The sequence below is a fragment of the Colias eurytheme genome, chromosome 6 (assembly GCF_061535395.1).
Source record: "Colias eurytheme isolate Ceu_HAF_F1 chromosome 6, ilColEury1 Martin Lab GWU primary, whole genome shotgun sequence".
NCBI classification, from domain to species: domain Eukaryota; kingdom Metazoa; phylum Arthropoda; class Insecta; order Lepidoptera; family Pieridae; genus Colias; species Colias eurytheme.
Genome location: NC_142985.1, coordinates 11335089 through 11362464, shown reverse-complemented (window position 1 = coordinate 11362464; position 27376 = coordinate 11335089). Strand labels below are relative to the sequence as shown.

Below are 27376 nucleotides of genomic sequence, written 5' to 3'. Positions count from 1 at the left end.
GATTATTACGCAGGGGTTTTATTTTATAGTTTTTGATGTTTATAAGTAATGGGGGATGAAATTTATCGATATTCACTAAAGCTGGGTCGCATTGTTCGCAAATTAATGAAAGATTTGAAAAAACAAGGTCAAGAATATTTCCGCAACAATTATTAGTGAAGTTATACTGTGAGAGTCCGGATAAATACATAGAATTCATAAAATCGTCGGCGGTTCGCATTAAGAGTGTATTAGAACTATTTTTATTCAAATGTCCGTCAGGCGTCCACGCGAGAAAAGGTAAATTAAAATCACCGATTAATAAAAATGAGTCATTCTGCCTACTCGAATGAAAGTTAACGAAGGATTCGTTGAAGTCGACCAATATACTGGCCGCATTGGAGTTCGGTGGAATATATATTGCTCCCACGTGAATATCCGCGTTTTTTGAATATAGATTTAATAGCGTACTACTTAGAACATGACCGGGAATCGTAATCCAAATACATTCAACGTTACCAACGTGGGTCTCGTTTGTTAGAAATGCGGAATAACATCTTTTTATACAAATCATAACTCCGCGCCTCCCTTCATATTATTACGTCTACGATCATGCCTAAATACGTCGTAACGGCTATCACATATTTCTGAGTCTAACACTCCCTCACACAACCAAGTTTCAGTTATAATTATGATATCATAATTGTTCGCTTCGATATTTTTGTAAAAGTTTGATAATTTAGTTCTGAGTCCCCGAGTGTTCTGATAGTAAATGTTTAGAAATTTCATTTTTTAAGAATGTATAAAAGTGAAATCACAAGTAGAAAAAAATAAAATTGTTATGAGGGTGAATTGAAATTAAAACGCTGAGGACTCGAAGCAAGTTAAGCGAAGCGGGTATGTGTGATTGGAGTGCAGCTGCTCGCAACCTTTTATTGAAAATTATCTGCAATATAATTAAATGTAATATTATAATATATATGTGTTTATAAATGATGTATGTGTATGTGTGATGTGTCGGTATGTTATACAAGAATATTATTAATTTTATACAAATTTGAGATTTTACATTGATATAGTAATAATATAAAATAACAAAATGAACACTACAAATACGCAAAATTAAGTACATCAATAGTTTTTTGATAAATATTTTTCTAATTCTTCTTCGGTGCTTATAGCTATTGGGGGCGATTTTTCGTTCATGCGCATATAAATGGTACAGTTTTTTATCCATATATATTTGATGTTATTATCTTTCGCACGAAGTCGACATTTGTTAAATAGAATTTTATTCGCAATTGTTAAGTGTTCATTTATAAATATCTTTGATGAATTACCTTCAAATCCGAGGTCGCTAGATGTTAAACCCTTATTTTTATTTGCTTTGCGAAAGTTGGCTATTATATTATTTTTAATATTCCTTGATTTTAGTTTGGCTATGATTCTTCTTGGCTTATTGGGGTTTGAGTGAAACGGCTGGACCCTGGTGATAAATTCGATGTCGTCTTTTTGTATGTTGACATTTATTGAAGTTGCAATTTGTAGTAGAAGTTGTGGAAGATCTTCTTTCGATTTTTCCGGCACACCAACAACTTCAATATTTAGGAAACGACATTGCTGCTGTGAATATCTGTGTTCTTTTTCAATATTATTTGATTTTTTTTGCAGGTCTTTAATTAAGTCGTCACGCAATGCAAAATTTTTTTCTAGGTTAATAATACGATTTTCACATACTCCAATTTTTAATTTGAATGTATCTACATACTTCCTTCGTCAAATTGTCTATTATTATTAGTTTAGAGTCTATATTATCTAGTTTTGTACTCAGCTCTTCGATTCGCACGACTTATCGGAGTTATCTTGAACTGGATAAGAATTTAAATTCTTTTCCTTAGCCTATTAGCTACGTTATATTATGGCTTCAAATACGAATTATTTCCACCAATGCGCAATGTACGCACTAAATATGAAGTTAAAGTATGGCTTTGTTTACGTTGTAATTGTATGTAAATGTTTTGTACTGTTTCAAGATAAATTTTCTTACTTTCATTAGTTAAGATATACTTTTTACCTATTTAGAACTGTCTTTCCATTTTGGCGTATACCACTGTATGGTTAAATTCAATTTTAATATTATCAAAATATTATATACTTTACTATTAGTTATATTATGTCCATAAGTTAAACATAACCTAAAAATATTGTAACACCTCGCTGAAATAAAAAGAAAACAAAAAGTTATACTTAACCGATTTTAGGTGGACTGTATCGAATCGAAAGCGGAGTGAAAGATTCAATATACGGTGCACGTTAAAAAATTGTTTTACAGGAATGTGATGCACTTAACTTTTCCTTGCATGAGAAAGGGAAATAAAACGCTTTCCATGTGTTTTTTTATACAACCGCCGCTGTGAGTGCAGACGGCCATGTTTTTACACGCTTTATATTAGCTTCACCTGTATGTTTGTATGTTTGTAACCGACTTCTTTGGGCGCGATTTTGACCCACTTTATACGGTCAGATTTCGTTCAAACTTTGTAGATTTATTGAGGACCGATGACAATACACTAATTTGATAAAATTTTCTATTTTTTAGTTCGGTTTTCTATAAAAAGCGTGTTTTTTAGTTTTTTTTAAACTATTATTTTTAATTCAATATTTTAATTCGATAACATTCTTACGAATAAATCGTAGAATGTAAATAGAACATTTTCAAAGATTAAAATGTCTCTACCAAACTCGATAAATCAAATAAGAGGAAGATGTTTAATCGCAGACAAAAACCACTGATCAATGCTAGTTAATTCTATAAATTGATTATTTGTAATCTATTAATTTAATAAATTGAATCTTTTTTGATGGATGGGTCGAAAAGTAAACACATCTTATCTTACCCTCAAATTTTAGCAAACTAATTTTCAATGCAAACATAAGCGGGTGGGCTAGGTAAAGAATGAACGCGGTATTCATTAATTAATTTTCTTTTTCAGATAACAGTGTATTTAGGCAAACGAGATTTCGTAGACCACATCACACACGTAGACCCGATTGGTATGTATCATAAAATATTTTATTATGAAATTATATCTACAACTTTACATTCTAAATATAATTTAGCAACCTCACACCAAAGCTAGAAGGTCCACTATCAACCAATCCTCTTCCAGATGGCGTGGTCCTCATCGACCCAGAGTACGTCAAAGACAGAAAAGTCTTCGGTCATGTGCTCGCCGCGTTTCGATATGGGCGGGAAGACTTGGACGTGCTGGGCCTGACCTTCCGAAAGGACCTGTATCTTGCTGCAGAACAGGTGAGGGACTGATTTTAATACAATTAGTATAAAAAATATTTATGGTCATATGTAAATCTTCTGCTTGATAGGATGATTAAAGGTAAATTTTAGTTTGCTCGGGTCGTGGGAGGGCTTTCTTTCATCGTGTTTCGGTAATGGTTAGAAATTTTTGATATTGTTTTAAATACTCGTAGATATTGTACACGTCCACCTTATTAAGTCGTGTCTGAATTTTCCATAAAACTCTCGTACGCTAATCAATTACAGCATGCAAAAATTTCCTCCTCAGACTAATAACATTCATATTTTACGTTGCCATGTAATTCCTCGTTCCCAGATATACCCACCCACGAACACGCAAAAGCGGCCGCTCACCCGGCTGCAAGAGCGGCTGGTGCGCAAGCTGGGTCCGTCCGCGCACCCGTTCTACTTCGAGCTGCCGCCGCACTGCCCCGCCTCCGTCACGCTGCAGCCCGCGCCGGGCGACACGGGCAAGCCGTGCGGGGTGGACTACGAGCTGAAGGCGTTCGTCGCCGACCTGCAGGACGACAAGCCGCACAAGAGGTGAGTTCACTCCGACACGCCGATTTATTTCGCGTATAATATTTTTTTTTTTTTATAAAAGTTGACCAAAGGTAGCTGCTAAGTTTTAACTTTATAACAAAGGTAAATAAAATTTTAATATTTATAAATAAAATTTTGAATAGTGCGGGTACACAACAAATTAGATCAAGAAAGATATGTTCCATTGAAGTACTGAGTAGTAGAAGCATACAATACTTTTTATATTTTTAACGTTAAAAATCGATGTTTTCAGAAATTCAGTTCGCCTCGCAATTAGGAAGATAATGTACGCGCCGAGCAAGCAAGGGGAGCAGCCGTCCGTCGAAGTGTCCAAGGAATTCATGATGAGCCCCAACAAATTATATCTGGAAGCGTCATTAGACAAGGTGACTAATTTTGACATTGTTATCCAGAATACGTTGCGAGAATAACTTAAAAAAAAACCGTATTTAACCATCATTACACTTTACAGGAGTTATACCACCACGGCGAGAACATAGCCGTGAACGTGCATATAGCGAACAACTCGAACCGCTCCGTGAAGCGGATCAAGGTGTCCGTGCGGCAGTTCGCGGACATTTGCCTGTTCTCCACCGCGCAGTACAAGTGCACCGTCGCTGAGGCGGAGAGCGAGTTAGTATAGTATACCTACACGCATATATCCGCATATACACCCATGAACACGCATTTACCCCCATATACATGCATATACCCGCATATACACGAATATACTGACGTTCACGAGGCTTTATAATACTATACTCTCATGCGTCTGACGAATTATCTCTTGAGAGGAAATAGTTAACCAAATTTGCACCTGGCTCCCTAACCATACCCAAATATACGCATGTACCGATATGAACATTGAACACCTATATACTGCCACACATGATAGTACAAACTTGTGACATCAAGGACATACTGACTAGCCTACACTTACAAATAGTATAAACACTAGTGACATAAGTCAAGATATTGAGATAGATTAACAGATGAACACACAAATTGTTAAATTTGTAACATTTTTAAGATACATACTATAATTTACATAATTAAATAAACCATCAGCTGTAAAAATATTATTTTTTTAATTAGGCAAAGCAAGGGAAGAGATTTTGAAATGCCGTTTATCGGATTATTCAGTAAGAATAAGAAATATAAGTCTGTGTAAGTCTATTGCGATTGAAAACTTAAAAAAATCATTTCAACGAAAAAAGATGAATGTTTATAACCGCATCTATCCATTTCCATGCATTTTAGGTGACGTTGCGCTTGTTTTTTTTTTTATTTGTAATGAAACTTGCCAAAAATGCGTGACGGTTTTGTGTGGACTTATTTTTTTTGCGAGTTATGATTGTGTTTAGTTTTGGTAGAAAAATAACATGTTTTATGATAGATGGTTTATTACGCTTGTTATTACGTAATACAAATTCAAATTATGAAAGCATGAGGTGTTTTTGACAAAAAATATAAAACCTTTTTAAAAAAATTGATGAGTGTTTTACGTTTTACTTGTGTTTAAGTCATCAAATTAGTTTTTCTTTTTCTTTCAATATCATTAAAAAATATTTTTACAGAGAAGGCTGTCCTGTAGGCCCAGGTTTCACGCTCAGCAAGGTGTTCACATTAACACCGTTGTTAGCAAACAATAAAGACAAATGGGGTTTAGCACTCGACGGACAACTAAAGCACGAAGACACCAATCTCGCTTCTAGCACATTGTAAGTGAATTATTTTGTTTGTCTTAACTAAGTGGATGTGTTTATTGAAGAAAATATCATAATAATTTTAGCATTAGAATTTGTATTTTAATGTATTTTGCCTACTTGACAAATAAAATTTGTTTCACCTAATGTGTTGTGGTGTAAAATATGAGTTAAAAATTAGATTTTTTGCGCATTTTTTTAAAGATTTTTTTTAACATATACCATAATGTATTTTTCTATAGGTGTTAATATTTTTTGTGTCAATTTCAGGATAGCGGATCCGTCGCAGCGTGAGAACCTTGGAATTATTGTACAGTACAAAGTGAAGGTCAAATTGTGTTTGGGACCACTAGGAGGGTATGTATCTATTTTATATTTATTTATTTAAATATTTTCACTTAGAAACTTAAATTAAAGTGATAAAGTCCTTTAAAATAAATTAATAATAAATCTTTCTTCCACTTATACTCGCATTCATTCTGTTATTAATTTATGAAAATTGCAAGACGTAAAGATTAATCAAAAAATGTACACTCACCTATAAAAAAAGTATGAAAAAAAAATATTAAGTGCCTATATAAAAAACCTAGGATTTTTATTATTATTAAGCTATTGCTTAGCTTCTATCGCAGGCCTTGAGCGCGGGGACCGAATCTAGAAATTCCGTAACGAAAAAACCTCACGCTCCCCACTCCGACGGGTGGAGGTGTGGCTTGAAGGCATGCTATGCAATAGCTTTACCGCGGTAGTCCCCGAGTGCCACACGTCTTTTTTTTTGTATCATTGATGTAAAATTGATTTATAATCTGTGTTGCAGCGACCTGAGTGCAGAACTACCCTTCATCCTGATGCACCCGAAGCCGGAGGAGGAGCCCCGCGCGGCCCCCGACCCCGCGCCCGCCGACCACGACCTCATCCAGCTCGACCCGCACCCGTCTGTATCGCACACTCGTACACTAACCCCCCGCGCACTATGCAGCCTTTTTGCGCAGCTAGTTATGGCTGCAGTCATGGCCGTTATGGCTACCTAGTGCGCGGGGGCCCTAACCGTTGCCATAGCGACCCCGCGCAAGCGGACCACGACCTCATACAGCTCGACTCGTTGCCATAGCGACCTGAGCGCCGTTGCCGCTCATCCTGATGCACTCGAAGCAGGAGGAGATTAAAATACAGAGATCGCACTGTCTTTACAAGCTGAAATAATTATTAACTTGTAACTTCCCATCTTTTATATCTTGGAATAAATTTAATCTTACACTATACTTATATGTACTTTTAATTTTAATCTTAATTTTGTATACTGTAATTCCATATGGGAACACATGTCCTGAAATAAAACAATTTTATTTATTTATTATACGCATAATAAAATAATATGGAACTTTTTTTACAGAAACGAAAATGGGCAAGAACAAGACGACGACATTATCTTCGAAGACTTCGCGCGCCTCAGGCTGAAGGGCGCGGACGCTGATGCTTGAACATTATGCTAACAGCGCTCTCTTACTGAACTACATTCTACATTTTTTTTTATACCAAACGCACAATTGTATCGTATTTTTTGAATTTCCATAAACATTGTTCGTTTTGAAATCCATCGAATGACCATAGACACGAGAAATTAGTGTTACCATCCTTAGCGAAAAGTGTTATAATCTGTATTAAAATAAAAGTGGTGTATAAAATCATGTTTTCGAACATACGTATCCGTATCTCTTTTGTAATAACGATATCATTTACGATTTTCGGTAAATGCATTACTTACCTATGCAAGTGAAATAATATATTACTATTGGCGTTTGAATTTTTATCAAACGACAGAAAAACACTAAGTATTTTTATAATATATGGATGACTGGATACTGGATATTAACAACATCCTTTTTTTAAGGAAATATTTCGATTTCTGTGTAGTTTATTAGGCGAGCGTCTGTGCCCTAAATAGTTGCGTAATTGTAAAAGCAAACAGGAACAAACTTAGATCCCCTGTACAGTGTAAAGAGTATTTGTCTATTACGCTATTTTTAATATCAAATATTATTTGTATATTTTTATTTGTAATGCACTGCAATAGAGCGGAAGAAAATAACGATTTTCCCTTCGTTAGCTGATTGTTTAGCTTCGTGCATGCAAGCGTCCTTACTTGCCCACTATGCACGAAGTATTAGGTATTTTAAAATTATTATTAAAGTTTAAAAATATTTAATGTATATTGAATGTGTTTATTTGTAATTGTAGCTTTATCATTATACGAGTACAAGTTTAGTTATTAATTTTAAATGTATTTTTTTATTCATCTGTCATTGGCCAATCATTCATTTCTTATAGGTATAGTACAATGTTTTGGTAATGTGCATTTAATAGAATAAATGTGTTTTGTACCTCAATGTAATTTACTTTATCGAAGTAGTCGTGTTATATAGTTCTTTATTGTTAATGTTGGTGAATTGAATTATATTGAACAAAATCAATATGACATAATAGTATATTTTATTACAGACATTATGAGATAGTGTTACGAAATCCTAATAAGGCGATTAATTAAAATAAGACTTATACTGCCGCGATACTACGGCTTTCGACATACATACATTCAATAAAAGTACTAAACATTATCTGTCTTTGAATATGAAAATAATGAGCCCGATTTTATTAAGTCTTCTTACCAGCGTCTTTCTTAACCTGTCAAAATTGTTTTCCGTGGGTGAACTCACTTTACTATCCAGTTTTGAGTTGAGGTTATCTTCATTTATACTTATAATAAAACATACAAAAAATTCGTGTTTCATTTTAAGTCACAAATCAATTCAATTTATTTACATACAATTTATTTTACTTAAGAACCTTAACTTAAATTCTTCAATTTTAATTTTGCATATTTAATTTGATATTTTTGTTATTTGTATAATATATTTGTAACTGTAATTTATTTCACATTATTCCTAGATAGTTTTAAGCTTAACATATGCACAAACTATAGATTTACACACCGTTTTTTAATATGTTACCCATCGTATGTTTATTTACTGTACAGTTTAATATCATACATCCATTTTGACATTTATCAAGTTTAGAAACAATTTTTAATTAACGAAGATAGTCGGAATTATGTAAATAGATTTTTTGCAGCTATTTACCAAGAAATTTGATCATTAATCATAACGAAATTAAGTTTGTCGTAGATTTTATATCGTTCATTGATTAATTTAGTAAATCAATATTTTTTCTTATATTCAAACATTCATTAAGGTAATTAATAATTATAGTAAATAACAATTTTATGAAATGAATCGTCATAAACACGAATGATTATAACATCAGAGGCTTTTATATATATTTGTTTAATCAATGTACAGATATTTTAAATTTTTCACTTTCATAAATAATGCGTACTTTTTTGGTTTATAATACATATTTACAATGTATGTTACTTGTATTATGTACCAACTACAAAATATTATTTTAATATTTCCAAGCAATGCAAAACAATGCTGTAATACATCTGTAATATGCGAAATTCACAAAAATATTTTGATTTTGCATCGAAAGATTTTTGATGTATTTTTTTCAATAAATAATAATACTATATTAATTGAGATGTTTTATTTAATAAATATATAGGTACTTAGCTTAAAATAAAATAAACTGATGTGATAGACTACGAACACATCAATACTGCAGTTGGTGTAGAATGTATGTGATAATAAATAATATGTAAAGGTTGTTTAAAAACCAGTTTGGAGAAAATAAAATTAAAAACCGCGTCCTTGGTAGGTACAGTAGTTACTGTGAGCGTTGAACCATGGTGTCCTGGGTTCGAATGAAAGACGAGACGAAGGAAACAAAATGTCTCGGTCTCACAAGACTTAGAAGGTTGATCACTTCTTAAGATATTAACATTTGCCCTTTACCCCACTAGGGATCTCAGGATTTCCCTATACTATTTTTTGGTCTAAATTTAAATGAAAATATAATATTCCAATTTCACGATTTTCAGTCGTAATTAATCTCGTAGTAATTAGTCTCCTCCTAATCCTAACAGTCGTAATATTAATTAGTCTCCTCCTAATCCTAATAAGTCATAAACTTAGATCATTAAGTAATGGATAACACTCGCAGGCGTTTCCCCTTTTGCCGAGGTATAAGATTATTCGAATCGAAAAATCTTATGCTTTCATAAAAACTACTTGCGTAATCGATTACAAACACTCTGCGTATTCGTAAAACATCGAAAGGACGTCTGCGAGTGCTCCGCTAAAAATGCCGTTTTGCACTGTCAAGTCTTGCAGAAGCAATTCAAACATGTCGAATATTAAAAAAGATGCAATAACCTTTAATTTGTGTATATTTTTTTATTTTTTAACGTACATTTCTAATTAAATGCAATTTCTAATAATCGTCGATGTATAGTTTAGCGATATGATCAAGACAAATAATCGAGTCATGTTTCGAGAGAGAAAGAGACGAGACTATCATGGAAAGAAAATATACAAATTTAATCTTTATCTACTAAGAGAGAAAGTTGAATTTAAAACGCGATAATGAACCGCATTCCTTACGAGACTATCTTTTAAAGAAATACAAATTTAATCTTTATGATCTAAGTTATAAAGTTGAATTTAGAACGCGATATTGAACCACACTACGAGACAACTTGGAATGAAATTCAAATTTAATCTTTATGAACTTAGGGATAGAGTTGAATTTAAAAACTCGTCGCTTAAAAGGTGGTAAATTTTTACGACTTTCGTGACACAAATTATTTTTGTGAATGTGTGATTGTGTTTCAATAGTGTGAGTTACCCTCCCCGCACCAAAATCAGCAGAAAGTTTAGTTAGAACGTTTGCCAGCGTACTCCATCCATTACTTAATGATCTAAGGTCATAAACATAGCAGTATACCGAATAAATTTTTCTGGAGTTATAGTTTTCATACAAAATAGTATCTACAATAGTATTCGAACACCATCCGCCTACATAATACAGTCGCGAATAATCGTATTTGAAATCGTTAAACTGTCATAATAGGAATACTTTTCTTTATTTTTCATTAATGGCAACTCCTACTACCCATAGACTAGCGTCTTTTCTTTTTGGTTTAGCCACAATTTGTGATTTGTCAAATTGACATCAGCCATCAAAACGAAGTTTGTTGGTATCTGTTTACTGTTACAGAGAGGTTAATTTATAGTTGTTTGGAAATTAATCGTCACATTAATCGTATTCATTCATGTATCTATGTAAGATTAAAATAAATTCGTTTTGGGTAAAAGTAATTAACTGATTAAGTTAAAAATGAAGCTGAACGATACGATTTGTGCACATAAATTCATTAATAATTGATCCCGGCTAAGTTACCGTGTTAGACTGCTCGTTCTGATAATATGTGCTAAATATTTTTTCAACATGATGAGTGGCCGTGGTTTAACGAAAAAGGAGCTTGAAGAGTTGAGGAAGAAGGAAGAAGAGGAAGCAGCAGCTCATGTTAGTATAGTAGTACCATAATATTACATTCAATCTCAATTACATATCTTCTAAATAATTTGCATTCGTCGTCCCATTTTTTTAGCTTGTATGCAATAATATATTTGAGAAGAGTGTGGGTTTCTGTTAACATAATGTAGTTCATTAAATACTTGAGAAGTGTTTGTTTTTAAACAACATTTTAAACATCAATTACTATTTTACTTGGCTTGTAGAATACTGATTCTACATTTAGTTCATAAAATATATACTATGCTCTGCACTGTGACGTGTGAATCAATATTTTAAATTAATTATTGAATCATACCAGTATCTCTTTCAACTCCTTTAATACAGGTTTTCAAGGAGTTTGTAGAAACATTTCAAGAAGTACCTAGCAGTACTTCTAAAGTTTGGGTGAAAGCTGGCACCTATGATGCAGGAGCTAGAAGTAAGTTATTGATTATTAATTAATAAAATATTTTATTACTGCAGCCTCATTAAATATTTTTGAACATTTTTGCATTGTGTGTTAGCCGTTAGGTTCTATGACTTATTGGTTCAAGATTTATTTTATAAAATAGATATTGCAGTATCATGCAAATTAAAACCATTTTATTTACCCAGAGGAAGATACATCAGAGCGGGGTAAGCTTTACAAGCCAATATCACGACTGGATGAGAAGCGGAGTATCTCAGAGGCGGAGGTGGTGCGGAACCTGGCTCAGAGACCAGACCCGCCCGGCAGACCTCGCAATAAGAAGGGCAATGATAAGAAGAAGAGCAACTTGGAGCTGTTCAAAGAGGAACTGAGACAGTTAGTAGAAAATAAACTTAAACAGACTATCACTACACATAGTATAAAACAAAGTCGCTTTCTCTGTCCCTTTGTATGCTTAAATCTTTAAAACTAAGCAACGGATTTTGATGCGGTTTTTTGCCACAAACAACTATAGAGAGCAATTCTTTTGTTATTAATTATTATATTTGCAAAATACTATTTTAACAATACAAGAGAACAAACAATGTATGCTAAATGTACTACAAAAATTTTTCTACTGAGAATTTCTGGTGAAATTACTGTAGTTTACTGATATCAGCCTTGTATGTTCCATGTTTTATGCAACATGGTTTTAAATTTTATTAAATTATTATCATAAATCGTACAGTAATTGACAGTCTTTGGCAAAATATGGCATAATAATTCTATAAATTAATTTGCAATAATAAGGATGAAAATTGTATTAATTTATATCATTTTTACAGAATTCAAGAAGAAAGGTCTGAGCGTCACAAATACAAGAATGTTCTCCGAGATCGAGGTATTGTTGGTCCTGAACCAATCATTGATAATATTCCTGACGTGGGCTCGTATGATACTGGCGATCCTAACACCACTAATTTGTATCTCGGCAACTTGAATCCAAAGGTAAATTAAATTAATAGTTATTTAAAAGGAATTTTGTTTTAATTTGTAATCATATTTCTATTTTAAAGTGACTTAAACAAATGAAGCATTCATAATGAATAAAAATTACAATTAAAAATAGGAGTAGGACTTTGAATAGCATGATAACGTTCAATAAATTTTCATTTATCTGCAAATTGTTTGCCACAGTATTGAATTTTTTTAATACTATTAAATCATAAAGTCATAATGTAATTTAAAATATTTGTACAATTTTTCTACACTATCGCAGACTCCCACTATAACTTTTTTATAATATTCTTCATCATTACAGATAACAGAACAACAATTAATGGAGATATTTGGACGTTATGGTCCATTAGCCAGTATTAAGATAATGTGGCCAAGATCTGATGAGGAAAAAGCTCGCGGCAGAAACTGTGGGTTCGTCGCTTTCATGTCGCGCAAGGATGGTGAAAGGGCATTGAGGAATATTAATGGTGTGTTGATTTTTGTTTAAAATGTTCAGCAATATCCACTCAAGTGCTGAACGACCGGGAGCCGGTCGATCCACATTCAGGGGCTTGTGCGTTGCGACCGGCTCCCGGTCGATCAACAGTCGTGGGTTTTGCGTTCGCTTTATAAAACGGTCTAATAACCTTCCTCTTTCTAACTTATATGACATGTTAAGGAAAGAACAGGCTAGCTATAAATCAAGATAACAACATAACCACATGATTTAAGTGGCCCACTTTTCATGACACATTGAGTAGGTAGTTTTTTGTACAAAAAAATAAACAAGGAATGTGTAAAAAAAATGTATGGGAGGGTATGATGTTTTTATTTTCTCGTAAGAAGAGTGTAACAAAGGATCAATAAATATTAAAATCTCACTGAACAGCTGTTTTAATTTTTTATTAGCAGACAAAATGTAACAAAAATTACAAGGGTACATTTGCTTTGACTCAAGTTGTTTTTATTTATTTAAATGTTACCATGTTTTGACAAGGCATAGACTATTTTATTATCTATGAATATACATATATACTTGCAAATGTGCTATTGATAAAGGAATCTGAGATAATCGACTTTAAAAAAATATTGGACCGCCAAAAACCCCAACTGCGGCGGCACCGGGAGCCGGTTTCGCACAAGACCCGATTTTTGCAAAATGGCTCCCGCACTTGAGTGGTTATTAAATATTCAATTGCGATGCGATTTTGTTCTATGATTCTTCTTTAATATAAATTGATCAAATTTTGAAAATCAATAAAAAATACATTTCAGCTTATCTCAAAGAAATCAATTTTGAATTCCACCTGGTAATGATATATTAAACTACAATAATGCCTATTTATTTTCTTTATTTGTTAATCAATTTTATTCAATCTGCTAATTAACCTAGCTTCTCTGATTTCAAACCCATGAATAATTAAATAGCAAATAAAATATTAATTATTCACAAAACTAATGGCTATATTTTATTCCAACAGGAAAAGAGATAATGAACTACGAGATGAAGCTAGGCTGGGGTAAGGCGGTACTAATCCCACCGGTACCAATCTACATCCCACCAGCACTACACCACCCCACAAAGCCGCCGCCACCTTCCGGTCTACCTTTCAATGCGCAACCGCCGAAGCACTTAAGGGATAAGGTAAAACTGGCATGATTTCGCAAGATCGGACTGCTACATAATTATAACACAAACCAAGAACACTCTGTAAAAATCTTCAAGGAAAATTCGAGCAAGACTATAATTAAATAATTATTTTTCTTATAGATACCTCGGATTCGACCGGGTGAATATTACCCAAGCGATCCGGAAGAAAAGGACGCCTATGAACAGGTATGTATTTGTATAATATGTTATGTTATTTGTATAATTTTGTTATCATTCAATGACAATAGTAATAGACAATAGTGACAATATTATATTGTCTTCTTACAGATTTTATCGCAGTCGATTGTCAAAGTGGTCATCCCTACAGAAAGGTAAGTCAAACTTTTGATCAAAGCTGTATCCTGCTGTTTGTTACCGATTAAGCCAATATCGTTTAAAATTATTAAGTGAAACTTCTTAAGGTTTTCTAAAATTTCAAGGTCGCGTCATTTCAATACCGTCACGTCTTGGAGTAAGGCGACGATTTTGGTATCTTTGAATCTTGCCATAGAAGTTTCACTTCTGAAATGTGTGCTCGGCACACGCGCTTTTTTAGTATTAAATTAACATAGAGATATTTTACTCTGAAGTCTGAATATTTACTGTTCAATCCAAGTCAATTCTTAGCAAAAAAGGAATTCAAGTTATGGAAAATTCTGGATTGTTCCAGAAACATCCTAATGCTAATCCACCGTATGGTCGAGTTCGTGATCCGCGAGGGGCCGATGTTCGAAGCGATCATAATGAACAAGGAGATGAGCAACCCGTTCTTCAGCTTTCTGTTCGAGAATCAGTCGCCAGCGCATATATACTACAGGTGGAAGTTGTTTTCGATGCTCCAGGGGGATTCGCCGAAACAATGGGCGCCGGATGACTTTAGGATGTTTAAAGGTATTTTTCCAGGAGAAAATTGGCCGCTAAGAAGGAAATTTGATATGTTTAATAATGCAGATTGTAATACTTAAGAGTTCCTTTGTGAGTGGTTAAATAAACAAAAAAATGAACTTTAAAATTGGTTTAACAACTGTAAATTTACTTTTATATGACGATGAAAAGTGAACTGAAATGTCTTATGACTCAAAAAAAAAATCTAATTAAAATTTTCGAGCTTCGGTCACCTTAAGGCAAGTTAAAATGATTTAATAAAGACAGGAACTGAAGTTATTATTTATTTATAGGTGGTTCAGTGTGGCGTCCGCCAGTAATGAATCTGTACACAGCGGGCATGCCGGACGAGCTCGTGGAAGAGGAAGATGCCAAAGAGAACATACGCGGCACATTGTCTAATAAGTGAGATCATTGATATTTGTGTCCTATGAAATTTAGTAAAGAGAATTGTTTAAGTAATTTTAATGTATGTTTTGCTTTACAATATTTATTTATTGGCATTGTCGGCTGTCGGCTGTTTCTATTCTTTTTTTATGCTGGCAACACACCCACGACCCCTTTTGGGTACTTACTACAATTCTGCATAAAAAATCAAGCTTAAACTACGCTTATAACTTCCCACCACGCAAATAACAGTCAAATCTATTATTACATAAATTAATACAATTTGCAGCCAACGCGACCGTCTAGAAGACATAATCCGGCACTTAACTCCAACACGCACTAGCGTAGGGGAAGCGATGGCGTGGTGTCTGGAACATGCAGAAGCGGCTGGTGAAGTGGCCCAATGCCTTACAGAATCGCTCTCTGGGGATAAGACGCCAGCACATAAGCGTATAGCGCGGCTTTACTTGCTCTCCGATATATTGCATAATGCGGGTGCGAAGCTGACCAATGCGAGCGCTTTTCGGAATGCGTGAGTAATAAATAATGTTTTGTTTTTATCTCTGTTTTGTCGGTTTTTTAAGGGTTTCAGAATGCGTGAGTGGAGATATGGAGTTATTTTTCTCTATTTTGTTAGTTTTTTTAAGAAGGAAAATAATTGGTTATTTCATTGAATTAAAGCTTAGGCATTTAGCTTGACAACAGAGATTTTGTACTACAAATGCTTGATAAGCACCGTTTTAACTAAAAATTACATTGGTATTTTTAAACCAAGCTTGTATTTCTTCAGTAAAACAGAAATGAGCATAATAATAAGTTTATATTGATTATGATGATGATAGCTAAGTATGTTGAAAAGTTGATCATGACATGATCTACATGGTGATGATAAAATTGCCAATAAATGCAATTTCCCCCTACAGTTTCCAACAGCGTCTCCCGGAGATAATGCGTCAGTGCCACGTGGCATGGCGCGAGATGGGTTCCCGCATCCAGCAGGAGGGGTTCCGGGCGAGGGTCACCCGCATCCTGCAGGCCTGGGCCGACTGGGCGGTCTACCCCACAGACCTGCTGCTGCATATTAATGACCTGTTCCTGGGGCAGGAGAAGGTGGGTCCAGTGTAGAGACGGTGCCAGTTCTGGAGTAGGGTGTTGGCTCTAGATACCAGATTGTAAGGAGCACGAAGACGCATGAGATAGACTAGTTGTTTTTGTGAAAAAGATGCGATATTGTTCATAGATCTTTTTGGTAAAATATAGCAAAAAAAGTCATAAAGCATTACTATGCTTTACTACGTTATTAAAATGGTAAATATTTTTGTTACATGAAAATGATATAAATAGAAATAAAGAAAATGAATTTATTTCCAATGCACACAATCAATCAATAAATACCTCTATATGTATAACATTGCTATTAGATTTTTCGGCTATAAAACAAATTTGTCACTATTTATAGTTCCTTAACTGATTTACTTCTAATTTTCCCAGGAGGGTGGTGCAGCCAGCGAAACAGTGGAAACCCGGCAATGGGAGGGGTCCCGCTCGGGGTCGGCGTCGCCCCGCTCGGAGGGGTCCGCGGCGTCCGAGGGGTCGGGGCCGCTGGACGGGGCTGCGTTGCGACGGCTTGCGTCACAGCGGGGTCCAGTTAGACTGGACGATATTGATGGCGTGCCAGGTTAGTGTGGTGATTCACCATTTTTGCTCTATAATTAATAAAATAATGCAAAAAAAACTTATGCGTTTATTTTCTACTCGTATGTTGCAGATATTAGAATGAAATGGTCCTTCGAGCCGGATCCTATAAATCAAATACCTAGCACTCTTTTATATATTATTTTGTTTGTTTATTATTTTTCATAACATTTTTATACTCCACCATGTATCAGTTTTCTGGGTTACAGTTTAATTGAAAGTCATTTTTCCTGTGCTCCAAATGTCTTTATCCATCTACCCTGTGCCGCAAATATTTCGTATCTACTAAAGTTATGAATATGTCCAGTGGACGAGGACATAGACGGCGTGCCCCTGGAGGCCGACGGGTCGGCGGCGGGCTCCGGGTCGGGGTCGGGCGGCGAGGGGCCCGTCGCGGCGGGCTTCGTGCCCTCGCGCTGGGAGAGCGTGGAGCCCGCCGCACCGCCCAGTGAGGACGCGGCCACCACGCCCGTGCACGTGCAGCCTGATGGGTGAGCGATTAAATTGATTTTTGGTATTTGGTATTGATAATTGTGAACTTGGTATTTAGGTTTATAGCATTGTAAATAGAAAGAAATCCCACTTCGGTATCGTTTTTTTTATTCTTTATAAATTTCTCATCGCCAGTGGTGTTTATTAGTGTGAGACCCATTTGTAAAAAAGTCTTCAATAACGATTTTCGTGGGACTCACCTCCGCCATACGGACTACTGATATCTATTTAATCGGCATGTTTTTCTGAACACAAAATGTGCGGTGGTCACTTCCTAGGGGTGTGAAGGGGGGCGAGGCAAATTATGACGTAGCAAAGATGGCCGTCAGACCATTTTATTGTGCGGTATATCTAGATAACTACTGGACCGATTTACTTAAAAGGGTGTTAATTGAAAGATAATTAAATAAACATTATTTGATTCCTAAGATTCATTAATGTAAAACTGTACCAACTGAAATATTTTCTCACTTACGCATTGTGTAAAGCTTTTTCTGCGACTTAACTTGTTTATTATTCTTCCAGGACGGAGTCCCCGCAAGCGCGTTCCGAAGAGCGCACTCTATCCCGCGAAACTCTACGCGACATAGAGGTGCGCGTGCTGAAGTACGCGGACGAGCTGGAGAGCGGCGCGCGCGCCCGCCGCAATGCGTTGGCGCCGCAGCAGCAGATACAGCACTACAGGAGGAAACTTATTAAAAAGGTATAATGTATATACTCTACACATAGAGATGTAGAGCGCACTCTATCTCGTGAAACTCTACGCGATATTACTCTACATATGCTTGCTGGATGGAGAATTTATATCGAATTGTTTTTGAAAATTCAAGCCTCATAAACAAAAAAGAGTTTCCATTTTGCCTAATCCGCTTTTGTTAACCTATACGCAATAAAATAAACTACATCATGTGAGATATGTACCCGACACTTCTCTCAGAATCGCGCAAGTGAAATGTCCTGTGTTGCTCCACAAATATACATTGCACAGCTGAAAAAGGGTGCGGTATAGAGTAGCACGCGCCAGCAGAAATCTAGATCTAATATATTTCAACCATTGCAGGCGCTCCGCGAGATGAAAGAGCTGAAAGAAACCGAAGTATCATCCCCGCGGCGTCGCTCCCCCGACGAGGACGCGATATCCAGCTGCAGCAAGAAGTCCAAGAAGTCGCGCGAGCCCTCGCTGTCGCCGCCGCTCAAGCGTGTGCGATACGGGTTAGTCATTAGTATACGTATAAAAACAACGTTATTTGTTTGTGTGCGAATCGTAGATACTGCTTTCCGAATTTATTATTATTGCTTTCTCCAATTGCTTTAGTTTTCACGAAACTTTCGTTCAAATAGATCGTAAAAATAAATAAAATGATACTTTTTTTAAAAGTAAAATTATTTTTATTCTAATATACAACAACTAATAATTGTTTCTTATTTTCAGTGAACGGAAATCGCGTTCAAGATCAAGATCGCGAGAGAGAGAGTTGGACAGATCTCGAGATAGAGAGCGGGACAGAGAGCGCGATAGGGAGAGGGAAAGAGAGAGAGATAGGGAACGCGAACGGGAGAGAGAGAGACGAAGACGGTCCCCAGCCACGCCCCCCGCACACCATCGGAAGCATTCGAAACACGCCAAATATAAATACTGATGTTTGTGACTTGTAATATATAATAAAGTGCATAATGACGGAACCTTTTTGTTTTATTTTTTTGTACTTGTATTAATATGTCCAATATCCATTCATCCATCCATACATTAATATTCTTTCGTTTTTGCCAGCCTCATGAGAAACTATCCATGGTTTTGTGGAAATTATTCAACAGAAAACAGATAATAAAAAGCTAGGTTAACATCAAAACTAAGTCTCAGTAATACAGGGATTTTTTGGCTGTTACATGACATTATCAGAGGGTTCATAGCGCGGCGTCCGCTAAGAAGTTCTGACAAGTGTCATCTAACGGCCAAAAAATCATTCATATTACTATGTGGATGTTTAAAGCAGCTTCCTCTGAATGGCCAAAAAAAATTTTACAGAAATCATATTTTTTAATATAACGCCATCTATCGTAATTTAAAATTTTCGGAGCGATTCAAATGCGCACCGCTGTTAAAAGTTTATCCGTACACAAAAAATATAATCCCGCTGCGATGCGGCATGAAAGAATGACAAAACTACAGTAAACCGGAATTTTTAATATTAAATTCCGACTAGATTGCACCTTGATTGTCCCATGTTACTCTAGCAATGACAAACACGTTAATATTATAAATGCGAAAGTAACTCTGTCTGTCTGTCTGTTACTCAATCACGCCTTAACTACTGAACCAATTTGCATGAAATTTGGTATAGAGATACTTTGATACTCGAGAAAGGACATAGGATAGGTTTTATCCCGGAAATCCTACGGAAACGGGTTTTTCTTTGAAAACGTGGGCGAAGCCGCGGGCGGAAAGCTAGTTCATAATAAATTAGACATAGTGAATTCCTATTTATTTGTGATGACTATCGTTGACCATTATATACAAACTTTGTAGGGTTTCCTAAAATTGCGGTGGTCATATTTTGTACACATTTAATGCATTAGTGGTGCATCTGCTTTTAATATGTAGGTACAATGGTTGCTCATTGAGAGAAAATTTTAAAAAGGTACCAGATAGTCTGCATAATTTTATTTTAGTTTAACATAAATACTTTGTACATAGTAAAAACGAGGTTGAATAAATAAAACAGCCATTTCATATTTCATATTTTTTATTCAAAAACTTTCCAAAATTATTCTAAATAAAAATTCGAAGTAAATCATAACCACATAGCTAACATAAAATTATGATAAGCTAATGTTATAAATTGAATATTTTTACGTAGCATGCGAAATTTACATGAAAACCAACAATATGTTTGCTAAGGCTAAAATTATATAGTTAGTATATTTTCATAATTCTATAAATATACAAAATTTTGTAAATTGCCCAGTCTAATAATTCATACGCGATATATTGTCTATTGCACATTTTTAATTCGCAGCATTTTAATGTTTCGATGATTAAAAAAGTATATAATTTAAAATGAAAATGAATACAAAAATATTATTAACATGATTTGACTAGTTATAATGCTGATTATAATAATAATGAGATTCAATATTTAAAAACAAAAACTATTGTCGAGCCAATTTAATAGGCAACATTTGACGTCTATCAATTTTATCTTCATAGGGTGGTAACCTGCTTAAAAAAATCGATTAAAGTGAATTAATCGATACGAACTTGAAACATTTGTCAATCGAATTTGAAACACATGTCAATAATTTATGATCATTTTTTTTATTTTTATTCCCAAGTAATCAATGCATTCGATTCTAGATGTCAGATTTCGATTTTTAGAGTAACGTCTCTGGTATTTAAAAAGAAAAAAGGTTTATTGACACAAAATTGTAGCGACGTCAGTTCTTTAAATCAGAAATTGTTTATTATGTTTAGAATGGTTTATCAGTAAAATCAAATCCTAAAATTAGTTGTATCGGTCATTATTATTATAAATATGTAATCGTAATTGAAAAAAGTTAAGCAAATGTGCAGTTCTAACGAAACGAAATATCATGTTATTCTATGTCGTCGTTACTAGGTTACGTTGTTGAATTTTGTTGAACTGTCAAATGTTGCCTATTAAAATGGCTCTACTATAGGCATAAAGCCACCTCAATTTTTCATTCAAATTTACTTAAAAATCATGCGTACACATTTAATACATTTCTTTAAACACAATTGCGACACAAAGCAATTGTGAAACACAACTTAAAATTCGTAAAGTTTATTTATATGATTAAAATAATAACATTATATAAATCGTCTTTAAAACTTAAAATCTATAAAATCACACAAAAGCATAGCCTGGTGAATAGTTAACAATTTAAAGGTTAAATTGTACCAAACAGAAAAGGAACATACACAAAAATAATACTGACGTGGAACACATTCACTAAATACTATGAGAAAAATAAACACAAAAGAATGCACCACCATACTTTCAAAAGAGTTTATGTACCTATGTTAAAAATAAAACTTTAATATTTTTATTTCGATGAAAAAAAAATCTATTGTTTTTGATACCACCATTAAAAAATATATGAAAATATTGCCAATTTATTTTAAAAATAAATTTGATTTCAAAATAATTCAGAGCCATAATTTTGATAAAACATTACAATTTGACAATTATTCTTATACTCACTAAAATAATAAATTCATATTACAATTCCGAAATATTGACTTAAAAATTAAATTAAAATTACATATATTAATTATAAAAATTTGACAGTTACCCGTAGCGCAGGAATGTAATTGATGAGAATTGATCACAGAGTTTAGTTTTGCTTACGGATAGAAAATGTCATACATCTCATTCCAAATATGCGCTTTCAGAGTCATAAGATAAAAATAAAATATAAAGATAAATTCATAATATTTATTGTAATAAAAATTCATGTTTGTTTCTCATGATTATAAAATCTTTGACACGAGGAAAATTATGAAGGTATTGTGCGTAAAATTTGGCGTAGGCATTGGCTATTATAAATTGTTAATTAACCGACTTCAAAAAAAAGGAGGAGGTTATCAATTCGGCCGGTATGTTTTTTTTTTTTATGTATGTACACCGATTACTCCGAGGTTTCTGAACCGATTTACGTGATTCTTTTTTTGTTCGATGCGGGATGGTGTCGAATTGGTCCCATAAAAATTTTATTCGGATAGGCCCAGTAGTTTTTATATTATGAGCATTTTTGTATGTATATATGTAAATGTTGCAAATGCAAGTTTGAAGTCGGTTGTTTTTAACGCAGTTATCACTTGTTTATATTTAATAATTAAAATTGAAAATGCAAAAAATCAATACAAAAATAGGATAAAAATGATCCGCTACTAATAATAATGAATAAGTATGAAATAACTGTTTAGATAAGTAGGTTGTATGTTTAGTGCATTTATATGCAATTTCTAATTATTTAAAAATTTGCGAGTACCTTTTATATTTTTTTCAGAATTATCCGTCGTAAAGCTGACTGGTTACAAGTCAGTTTTACTAGATTTTACAGTCATCATTTACTATTACAAAAAACTTAGACATTGCATATAAATGTTACAAGTTGATTTCGTACAAAAAATATATCGAGAATAGCATTTTTTGTTGTTTACATTATGATAATAATTGCTTTGAATCCTAAATTCTTTCATACCTATTATATGCTAGTTATATATAATTTGGGACTAATCACAGGAATTAGAAACGCTAAGCTAAGGCCAACTACACCATATACTTTTATTTAAGCTTATTATCTATTGAAGGCCATTCTGTAGTACAAGCTAATCAATCGAGTAATTAATGTTTTTGACGTGACAACGTCTTATAATTCGATAAAGCCGGCTGCACGCACGAAAAAACATGACTCATGCGGCGTTACCTCGCTCTGACTCATCTGAGGCGTTCCATGTAAGGCTTGAAGTGCGAGCGAGAGCGCGGAACGAGCGACAAAGAAGCACAATCGAACGTTGTCACGTTCAACTATCGTCAGTAAACCGACTTTACAGACAACCAATTTTTTTTTATAAGATTATAACTTATTTTACTTTCCTCTATACCATGAAAATAAAAGTCGAAACTATTTATGATGACGTCATACAAATGAGATCCAACGAAAAATAATTCAATCTGTTTGCCTAAAGTTGTATATTTCAAACAAATTATAATTTTTAAATGCATCGTCTTCATAAATGTTCCGACTTTCATTATCGTAAATACTTGATTATATGATTCGTAAAATAACCAAAGAGAGTACATTTTTTATGTTGCCCAATAATGTGTGAGATTTTAATATTGGTATATTTTACAACAAAAATCTTGTACGATCCCATCTACATCTATGAGAGATAGTTTTTCCAATAACATTAAAGTTTGTGAGACAAGGATAGAACATTGCAAAATGCAATGCAAGACAAGGATAGAAAATAATTTTTGAATGAGTTTATATGGGATTCATACTAGATTTTTGTCTAAAATTATTATAGGGGCAAAATAAAAGACATATTGTACTCTTCAATAATAACTAAAAGGTAAAAATTGAGCCTCATAATTGTTAAAAGATAAAGTGTGATTAATGATTATGTTAATTCATTGTATATGGAATCTAATTCCGTATATTGCAAATTCCTCGTATATTCGAAAAGAAATTTACAAAAAGTCTTTTGAATTCGAATAACGTTCTAAGGATTTCAGAAATCATTGAAATCTTCAGTAAATCTAGGCAGTCAGTTCAAATTGAATCAATGCGTTTCACAAAACTTCGCTAGTTTATCGTAAAATAAATTGACATTACATCTTTCTACCATACATAATCAATGAAAAATACTTCATTGTGTCTATGTAGTAACTATTTACTCAAACGAGTATAGGTATAGGTACACTACACGTAGTAGGGGGATCTCGTCAAACTGTTCGGTGTCATGTCGGTCACCTCCAAGCGCGTCGCGAGGGTGTGGCTGGTCCCGCACTTTGCGTGTGTCACCTGTTCGCGCGGATACGCCAACAACGGACGCGACCGTTACTGTGCGGACAAATACATAAATAAATAAATATTTGTGCTTGTAATATTTTTTAATAAATAGCTTCTTCTGTGATACATAGTTTTTTCATATCCTTTATAAACTTGATAATGTCCATGTTTATTTAAAATATTTTTTTTCACAGACACATTATTCGAGGAATAAGTATATGTATAACAAGATATGTAATATAGAAGCATAGAGTAAAGTTGTAGTAAATGATAAATGACTGATAATTATATAATACATATTTTAAGTATTTTTACACCAAACTTTTCTAAATTATGACACCAATTCTACTAAAAACCATTATCTACATCTAATAATCCAATAATTCGAATTTAATTATTTACTCATAGGAAATGTATATCTAATATCGATAGCACTACAATGAAAGCTAATTCATATAGATGCTTCACGATCTTATTATACTACAAGCTATTTGATACCATACTAACTCTAGACACAAAGTTGTTAGTGAAAAAAATCTGCCATTAACACGTCCTATATTTTGTAAGAGAAAAATTCACAAAATAGAACGTTATACGGAACTATGTTGAACTAAATAAGGGAAGATAAAAAGAATACGAATAGTTAAAGCACAATGAAGAAATACATTTTTTATATAATTGATTTAAGGGTGAAAAAAACACAGGTGCAAATAGCAAAACTGTAAAACAGAGTGACAGGAGAAGAATTGAAAGATGTACCACAATATACAGATACAAACAGTAGGCAAACTTCATACAAACGTTCGAAATGGCTCACGCACACAAGCAAACGTGTTCACGAGAATCGTAAGGGTATTATGACAATTGACAGATATAAGTATTCCCTTACGATTCTTGTAAACACGCTTGCTTGTGTGCGTGAGCCATTTCGAACGTTTGTATGAAGTTTCCCTACTGGTTGTATCTGTATACTGTGGTTGTACTATATCAAAACAACCAATGAGTTTTTAGTACTAAAGCAGTGGTCGTCTAACGTTTCTCTTCGTCTTGACGATTGGTCCTTCGAGTCGGAAAGGCCTATATTTGATAAAAACCAGCTAAGCTCATGTTAGTAATGACAAGTGGTGAAGCAGCGACGGCGTGCGCAAGCTTACTTGGGAATATGCAATACTTACCAAACGATGATATATATTTTCGATGCCAATACTTTGTCTAGCGAAACACACTGGATGTTGGTTTTTAGAACACGTTATTTAAGAACGACGCTTTAAGTTTTTAAAGATTTCCTTTATTTAATATTCTTAAGGCTATATGTAATACTTATTGAGTATCAGTACTAAAATATATTGAAAAAAATACAACTATTTTAACAATACACATTGTGAGTCGTTTTTAAATAATATGTACTTGTCTGTACGTGCATTTTTGTGTGTGTATAATATGATATAGTGTATATGTGTATGTTTGTGTACGCTTGTGTGTGTGTATGTGTTTGTGTGTGTGTCGCTCACGGCTCGAGAAGTATTCTCCAGGCGCGCACTTCGCCGCCGCTGCAACACACTTATTTGTTATTATTTTGTCGGACATCATTTATTTATAACAATCAATCTTAGTCTTAGTTTTGAATTTAAACTCAAATTTAAGAAGAAATTATGATACGGAAGTTTTCCTGTGAACACAATTGACTTATAATAGATTTTAACAATAGACATTGAGTATCAAAGTACATGTGTTAATTAAAAATATAAAAGATCAAAAGAGGCAGGAATGGAATATAGGTAAACACAAAATGCCTGGAATGGAATAAGATTGGTAAGAAAAGGTACGTATGGTGGCCATCAGCAGCCGCAGGAGACCTCTATCTGAGTCGTGAGTATCTTTCAGAACATTTTTGTTAAAAACGACGAAATAATTAAGTTGCACATAGTTATGTTCGCTTTATATAAAATTTATTATTTATGTCGAAGAATTAAATGTTCGACGACACGTGTCATCCGCCAACCCGCACTTGACCAGTTGATTATGGCCTGTACCCTCACAGGAGTCCCGTGTCCCGGCAGTGGGAACACGTATGGGCTGATGATGATATTCGCTTTTGAGTAAAGGCTCGCTTTATCCTGCACAACACCACCTATCAAGTATCTGTAAACATCCACAAAACCACGTGACCCTCACCTGCCAGCCGTATATATAGCGCCGCTGGTCGCACAGGCCGCCAGTGCGTGCGGCAGGTCCGGCAGCGGCGCCGCTGGGGCCGCCGGCCGGAGCGCAGGGCTCCACAGCCGCAGGGCTTGGTCCCGCCCGCAGCTGGCCAGCCACGTGCTCACACCGCAGATACCCGTCACCCAGCCTTTGTGCGCGTTCATTACGCTCTGGGGATAGAGGATTGGTGTTTAAAGAATATGGAAATATGAGAAAGTCCTTGAGAATTAATGAATATATGGAAGATGAAAATCCATGGAGGGTTGTCGCGTAAGAACTACAGGTCAGTTCTTTGGCATATTATGATATGTTATGTAAAATTAAATTGTATATTGACATGATTTTAAAAGAGCAACTATGGAGTTTCTTGCCGGGTCTTCTCCATAGATACTGCTTTCCGAATCGGTGGTAAATGTAAAAAATATGCAATGTAAATAAATGTTTCAGTTTGAATTCAACGGAGGGGAGTTGTGGATCATGAGAATGGCTTTGGAAATTGAATGGAAGACACTGTAACGATTTGATAGACCAGCTTAATAAGCTAGTCATAGAAAAAAAAAGTTTATCTTCTTTTATTGCAATTTTTTTTCATTCCCAACTACCCTCAACAATTTCCCACCATTTCCCCCCCACTCACATGCGCCAGCGCGTTGTCCGCGAGCCGCCAGCACTTGAGGCTGGAGTCCCTGGAGGCGCTGTACAGCAGCTCGCCGCCCGGCGCCGCGCGCAGCACCAGCGCCTGCACGCCGTCGTAGTGCGGCGGCTCCAGCAGGCGGCGGCTAGCGGCCTCCCACATACCTGGGAAATCATATCATTATTACATATCCTACTATTATATGTATTTTTGTTACTCTTTTACGCAAATACTACTGAAACGATTACAATGAAATTTAGCACATATATAGGGTTAGGGTAACATGGATTAACACATAGGATAGGTTTTATCCCGACAATTCCACGGGAACGGGAACTATGCGGGTTTTTCTTTGATAACGCGGGCGAAGCTGCGTTAAATAAAAGTTGGGTAACATTTTCAACAAATAGCTGCTGGATTTCCACATGCATGGGAAAATCATACAATATAAATGACAAAAATT

General features: G+C 34.6%; 3 protein-coding genes across 4 annotated transcripts in view; 2 read left to right on the top strand and 1 right to left on the bottom strand.

Moving 5' to 3' along the window:
• krz (beta-arrestin protein kurtz) overlaps positions 1-9100 on the top strand; it is a 102454-nt gene extending 93354 nt beyond the window's left edge. The window contains exons 2-10 of one of the 2 annotated variants that reach the window (XM_090103214.1): positions 2973-3033; positions 3150-3292; positions 3612-3838; positions 4092-4224; positions 4311-4471; positions 5416-5559; positions 5815-5901; positions 6362-6478; positions 6938-9100. In XM_090103214.1, the coding sequence (XP_089959340.1) occupies positions 2973-3033; positions 3150-3292; positions 3612-3838; positions 4092-4224; positions 4311-4471; positions 5416-5559; positions 5815-5901; positions 6362-6478; positions 6938-7025 (1161 nt within the window). In that variant the 3' untranslated portion in view covers positions 7026-9100. The remainder of the gene's footprint in view (positions 1-2972; positions 3034-3149; positions 3293-3611; positions 3839-4091; positions 4225-4310; positions 4472-5415; positions 5560-5814; positions 5902-6361; positions 6479-6937) is intronic. The other variant, XM_090103213.1, reaches the window with a different exon arrangement.
• A 1598-nt stretch (positions 9101-10698) lies between these two features.
• LOC149908035 (U2 snRNP-associated SURP motif-containing protein) lies at positions 10699-19220 on the top strand. Its single transcript, XM_090103166.1, has 17 exons — positions 10699-11028; positions 11365-11458; positions 11635-11824; positions 12274-12436; positions 12750-12915; positions 13909-14072; positions 14199-14264; positions 14367-14410; positions 14749-14969; positions 15257-15368; positions 15640-15882; positions 16274-16460; positions 16842-17028; positions 17353-17536; positions 18063-18240; positions 18598-18749; positions 18970-19220. Exons 1-17 carry the CDS (start codon positions 10951-10953, stop codon positions 19175-19177), a joined length of 2637 nt encoding a protein of 878 aa, XP_089959292.1. The 5' UTR covers positions 10699-10950; the 3' UTR covers positions 19178-19220.
• A 3166-nt stretch (positions 19221-22386) lies between these two features.
• The window catches only part of Klp31E (kinesin-like protein 31E), an 80159-nt gene continuing 75169 nt past the window's right edge, over positions 22387-27376 (bottom strand). Inside the window, exons 27-30 of the mRNA XM_090103165.1 lie at positions 26917-27077; positions 26253-26449; positions 25253-25627; positions 22387-24128 (exon numbers count right to left, since the gene is read on the bottom strand). Coding sequence (XP_089959291.1) covers positions 25585-25627; positions 26253-26449; positions 26917-27077 — 401 coding nt within the window. The 3' untranslated portion in view covers positions 22387-24128; positions 25253-25584. The remainder of the gene's footprint in view (positions 24129-25252; positions 25628-26252; positions 26450-26916; positions 27078-27376) is intronic.

Excerpts from the sequence above, each read along its gene's own strand:
- LOC149908035 (XM_090103166.1), top strand. The coding sequence starts at position 10,951 with ATGATGAGTGGCCGTGGTTTAACGAAAAAGGAGCTTGAAGAGTTGAGG. Across the intron at positions 11,459-11,634 it reads CTATGATGCAGGAGCTAGAA|AGGAAGATACATCAGAGCGG; the intron begins GTAAGTTATTGA and ends TTATTTACCCAG. Across the intron at positions 17,029-17,352 it reads CGATATTGATGGCGTGCCAG|TGGACGAGGACATAGACGGC; the intron begins GTTAGTGTGGTG and ends GAATATGTCCAG.